Source organism: Chenopodium quinoa, unplaced genomic scaffold, assembly GCF_001683475.1.
Source record: "Chenopodium quinoa cultivar QQ74 unplaced genomic scaffold, ASM168347v1, whole genome shotgun sequence".
Taxonomy (NCBI): domain Eukaryota; kingdom Viridiplantae; phylum Streptophyta; class Magnoliopsida; order Caryophyllales; family Amaranthaceae; genus Chenopodium; species Chenopodium quinoa.
Genome location: NW_018742381.1, coordinates 348658 through 353715, shown reverse-complemented (window position 1 = coordinate 353715; position 5058 = coordinate 348658). Strand labels below are relative to the sequence as shown.

The 5058-nt window shown below is 32.5% G+C and overlaps 1 protein-coding gene across 1 annotated transcript; it reads right to left on the bottom strand.

Moving 5' to 3' along the window:
* Positions 1-945, bottom strand: LOC110697401 (serine/threonine-protein kinase WNK8-like). Its single transcript, XM_021874781.1, has one exon. It carries the CDS (start codon positions 943-945, stop codon positions 1-3), a length of 945 nt encoding a protein of 314 aa, XP_021730473.1.
* Positions 946-5058: the final 4113 nt, after the last annotated feature.

Here is a 5058-nt window from a genome sequence, read left to right as displayed (position 1 = left end):
TCATTCTGCCATCAGTCGGGCTTTTTTAGAAGCAGCAGCTGTGTTACTGTCGTCGCTATCACCCTCAGACTCTGCAGCTGCATTAGTGTTGATAGCAGGCCGACGCGGTTGAAATACAGCCCCAGCAGATGGTACTGATGATGTGCTGCCAGAAGGCGCAGTCCTCGGTGCAAGAAACAGGTGTTTCAGGAGATCAGTTATTGTAGTTCCAACATCAGCTTGAAATACACACACCTGAATGAAGCTCTTAAGCCCTAGGTCTTGTACCTTTGTCAATAGGCTCATATCCATTATTCGCGATGTGCTGTCTGCAGCATCCTTATTCACCATCTGTAGTGCGCACAACCCAACACAGTATATCTCAGACCGCTCCATCCTACGAGTATAATCAACATAATACTGAGGACTACTCTTCCGTTCAAGAATCTTCGCGACACTCAAATCTCCTAGCTTAATCGTGCCTGAATGTCCAACAACAACGATGTTTTCGCACTTGAGATCATTGTGAATAATCGGTTTATTTTGACTGTGAAGAAAATCAAGCCCTGTCAGAATCTGTTGACACCATTTCTTGATTGCTGGACTGTTTTCTTTAACCTGATGTTTCTGAATGTAATCCTTCAAATTCCCAGAATAAAGCTCAGTAATCATGTTAAACTCAAATTTGGTTCTTGGTTCAGCCCAATAATGGTAGCATTTAATTATGTTTTGATGATCAAAACTCTTTAACGACTTAGCTTCACTAACCAACATAGAAAAATTATTAGGTTTAGGAAATTTCTTACACCAAGCAACTTCTCTGCCATTAATGTTATCATATCCCAAATAAACTTTTTTATGATCGCCTTCATCAATCAGCTTACTGTACCTTACGTAACGCCCTGAAGGATCTGTCTCCCAAACCGTATAATCGTCGTCTCCTCCACTTGAACTCGAACCCGCCATTACTAGTTAATAACAACAGCAAAACAGAACTAAAGAAAGAATTGCAATGGAATCAAGCTAATGAAGTTGATTTCTAGATGGATGGAATTTTTGTTGGATTATTAGGAGAAAAAACAGAATGTTTGAAACAATGGGTTGAAGATGAAATCAAGAATGGTATTTATAATGGCAAGTGTTTGGGTTGTTATATCCAAACCGACTAATCTTCAGTTGTAGTAGTTAGTTAAGTCAGATATCAAGATCAAGATTTAGAAAATACCCTTTCTTGATTTATTTTTTTATTTTTTTATTTTTTATTTAAGAGATATTTCTTCTCCTATTTCTGTAAAGTGATTAGTAACTACGAGTAACAAAGATTAATTTTAGGTGTACACTTATACTAGGATTATTACTGTTCAATTAGAATCATTAGAGAGAAATCTTAATAAACACCCAATTTATTTTCAAAATCTTTAATTTGTCCATTATTCAAGAATATTTTTTTACTATTTAATAAAAATAGTGTTCATATTCCCACATTTTGTCGATGACGGGTATAATTCTCATTAAATGATTGAAGCGTTACATCAATAGGAATGATTTTAATATTTTACTCCAACCTAAAGTAAACTGGTTCAACTAAACTATTAGTGGGTCTAGTTAAGCACATTTGTTTTAAATTAAGGTGACTCTACGCTCTACTCGTAGTAATAGTCTAAAGTGAAGGGGGTAGAAATATTATTAGCAGTTCGCTTATTGTTCATTAGTCCTAGTAGGAGAAAAAAAAAACAAAAGAATGTTTGAAATAATGGGTTTAAGAAGAAATGAATTAAAATGGTAGTGTACAAGGGTATTCATAATAGTTAGTGTTGGTTCGTTGTTACTTATAATCAAACTATTTTATATATAAACCGATTAATCTTCAATTTATCCATTTGTCGTAGTTAGTTAAGTCAGTTATCAAGATCAAGAATTAGAAAAAAAAAAAGAAAAAAAAAAGAAAAAAGAAAAAAAACCTTTCTTAAGTTTTAATTTACCCTTTTTTCAATAAAGATTATTTATGTTTTTATTTAAGAGATAAATATTTCTTATTAGTGATTAGTACTCCCTCCGTCCCTTAATACAAAACCTCATTTTCTGTTTGGGTAAACTAAAATACAATGTCTCTTTGTTAAGCCCTATATTAGTGTCTAGTTATCGGGCCTATGTGTTGAGCCCTAATCAGAGTTGTATATATACTTGTTCATAATCTAATATATAGAAAATATACGACATTATTCTCTCTCTTCTCTCTAAACTTAACATAGTATCGGAGCCACTATATTCTAATAAACCCTAAAATCAATACTATTGACCCTGAAAATCTGATATTTTTTTTCCTATCTCTACCATGTTTGCTATTGTTCTATAATCTCTACTCTATTTATTCGATTGTTTGATTGATTGCCAATGGATGTTGGCAAGATCGATCCCTCTTCCCTTTTCTATCTTGGCGCCGGAGATGAACCCGACAACACCATAACCTACGTGCTATTAAAGGGCGAGAATTATCTAGCTTGGACTCAGCCGATTACCTTGGCTTTGAAATCTAGGAGAAAATTCGGCTTTGTGGATGGAACCATCTCCAAATCTAAGCTAGCACTGTCAAAACGGTTTGACAGTTCGGTTTCGGTTCAGTTTGAAATCGGTTCGGTTTGAAATCGGTTCAAATGTCTTACGGGTCGGTTTCGATTCGGTTTAAATAATTATCGGTTTGATTCGGTTCGGTTTATTCTTGAACGGTTTAAATTCGGTTCGGGTAGTAAACGGTTCGGTGCAAACGGATTGCGATTTGTTAACGGTTCGGTGTAAACGTTTTTTTACCCGGTTTAAATTCAGTTCGGGTTGTAAACGGTCCGGGTTGTAAAATCGGGTAGTAAACGGTTCGGTGCAGACGGGTTGCGGTTTGTTAACGGTTCGGTGTAAACGGTTTTTAACCCGGTTTAAATTTGGTTCGAGTTGTAAACGGTCCATGTTGTAAATGGTTCGGTGCAGACGGGTTGCGGTTTGTTAACGGTTCGGTGTAAACGGTTTTTAACCCGGTTTAAATTCAGTTCAGGTTGTAAACGGTGCGGGTTGTAAAAAGTCCGGGTAGTAAACGGTTCGGTGCAGACGGGTTGCGGTTTGTTAACGGTTCGGTGTAAATGGTTATTATCCCGGTTCAAACAGTTTCAGGTTGGAAACAGTTCGGTTCTTTTTTGGTTCAGTTTTATTTTAGTTCGGTTATAACTGGTTCGGTTCGTTCACGGGTTTGGTTCTTATACGATTTAACATTATTTAGATCGGTTTTATTTCAGATTTACTAAATTACGGTTCGAGTCTGTTTTTGATTTCAAAAATTTTGTACTACTTTCTAACTTTTTGCTAGTTAACAAGTTTTATATCAAGCCGAGACTTCATCACTTCATATTGAGGCATCATATTATATGCAAATTCTCATTAATTTTATAAATACATATCATGTTATGATTCAAGTTTAGCCATACTGATCTTACTAGTTTATTACGAAGTAGATTATAAAAGTTTAGTGCATTAATGTATTATTGTTTTACTATCAGATTATTATCTGCTTCTGATTTGATCATTTAGTTAATAGTGTCATAATCATGATTTGATGAGTTGTTGTGATATCGAAATTTGCGATTTGGCATTCGATACTTAATTAGTCAACAAGACTGATAATTAAGACTCGTTTATCATTATATATTTGCATAAAGTTATATATGAAGATATTACAAAGTAGTTTGATTTATTTAATGAAAGAACACATTAATGAAGAAGAAGGTAATATTGATTCTTTCAATCGATTATACATATTAACATATACATAACATATAACCATCTCATATTCTCATAGTTAAATATTATTAGTATAAAGGGATGAAAATCATAAGATTATTATATTTTTCTATATCCTTTACTGGTTTACCCCTAAGGCTTAAGTCACTAATTAGTAATTAATAATTATTTAATTAGACTAACAAGTTAATAAGAAAGCGTAACTTTTAACTTGAGTCTAACAAATCAAATACTGAAATGGTATTAGTATATTACCGAGTAGGATAGTCTAGTACACTATTATTCTATTATGCAGCTATGCTAAATTGACAATTGCTTATATAGTCATATTAGTCAATCACTCATGTAGCCATAACTCATTTCTAATTAAGTAATTTGTATTTATGTACTAATCTACTAGTCAATTATATCATTTATAAGTTTACACGATTACAAGTGTATTGCTTATACGTACAAATCTGTAGTACTTCAAACTCTCTAAGATATGACGTCATTATATTATTAAACGGTTTTCGATTTTTTTATTAATTGCAACGCTAGACATTTACACGCTAACCGATTCACATTTTATAATCTAAAAAACTTAATATTTTAATGTGTGTGTTAAAAAAAATTATAAAAACTGATATTATTTAGGTATATATCGTTTTATCGGGATTCGAGAAATGTAATTAGTTTTTTTTGAAACCATGTAATTAATCAATTGTATAAAAGTTTGTTTAATGTTATTAAAATAAAATTAAAAATTTTGATTTTTACAAGGTGGAAAATTGATTTTATTTTTTTGGTTGACAATTTCTTCAAAATATGAATGGTGGGAAATTTTCCTCCAAAAACCAAAAGGAAAAACAAATTTTAGATTTAGAATTTAGATATTTCGATTGTTAAAATAATTTGATTTAGAATATGAATGGTGGGATATTTTAATTTAGAATTTCCCTCCCAAAATAAGAAGAAAACCCTAGCTTCCTTCTCAGTCGTCATATATAAGTTTTTTTTTTTTTTTTTTTCTTTTCCCTTCTTTCTTTCTTCTTTCTTCCAATGTCCAAGTTCAGCAGACCAACTACACAGTTCTTTCAATCTCCAATCTCCAAGTTCGGTTCTTTCAATCTCTCTCTAGCTACAATTTAGCGCAATTGAAGGTAAATTTATACTTACTCAAGCTAATCTCGATTTTTTTTCCGATTGTTTCCGAATTTGATTGTTCATGATTTTGATTGTTTCCGATTTTGATAGTTCAGCTCAATTTTCCGATTTTGATTGTTCATGATTTTGATTGTTTCTGATTTTGACTTC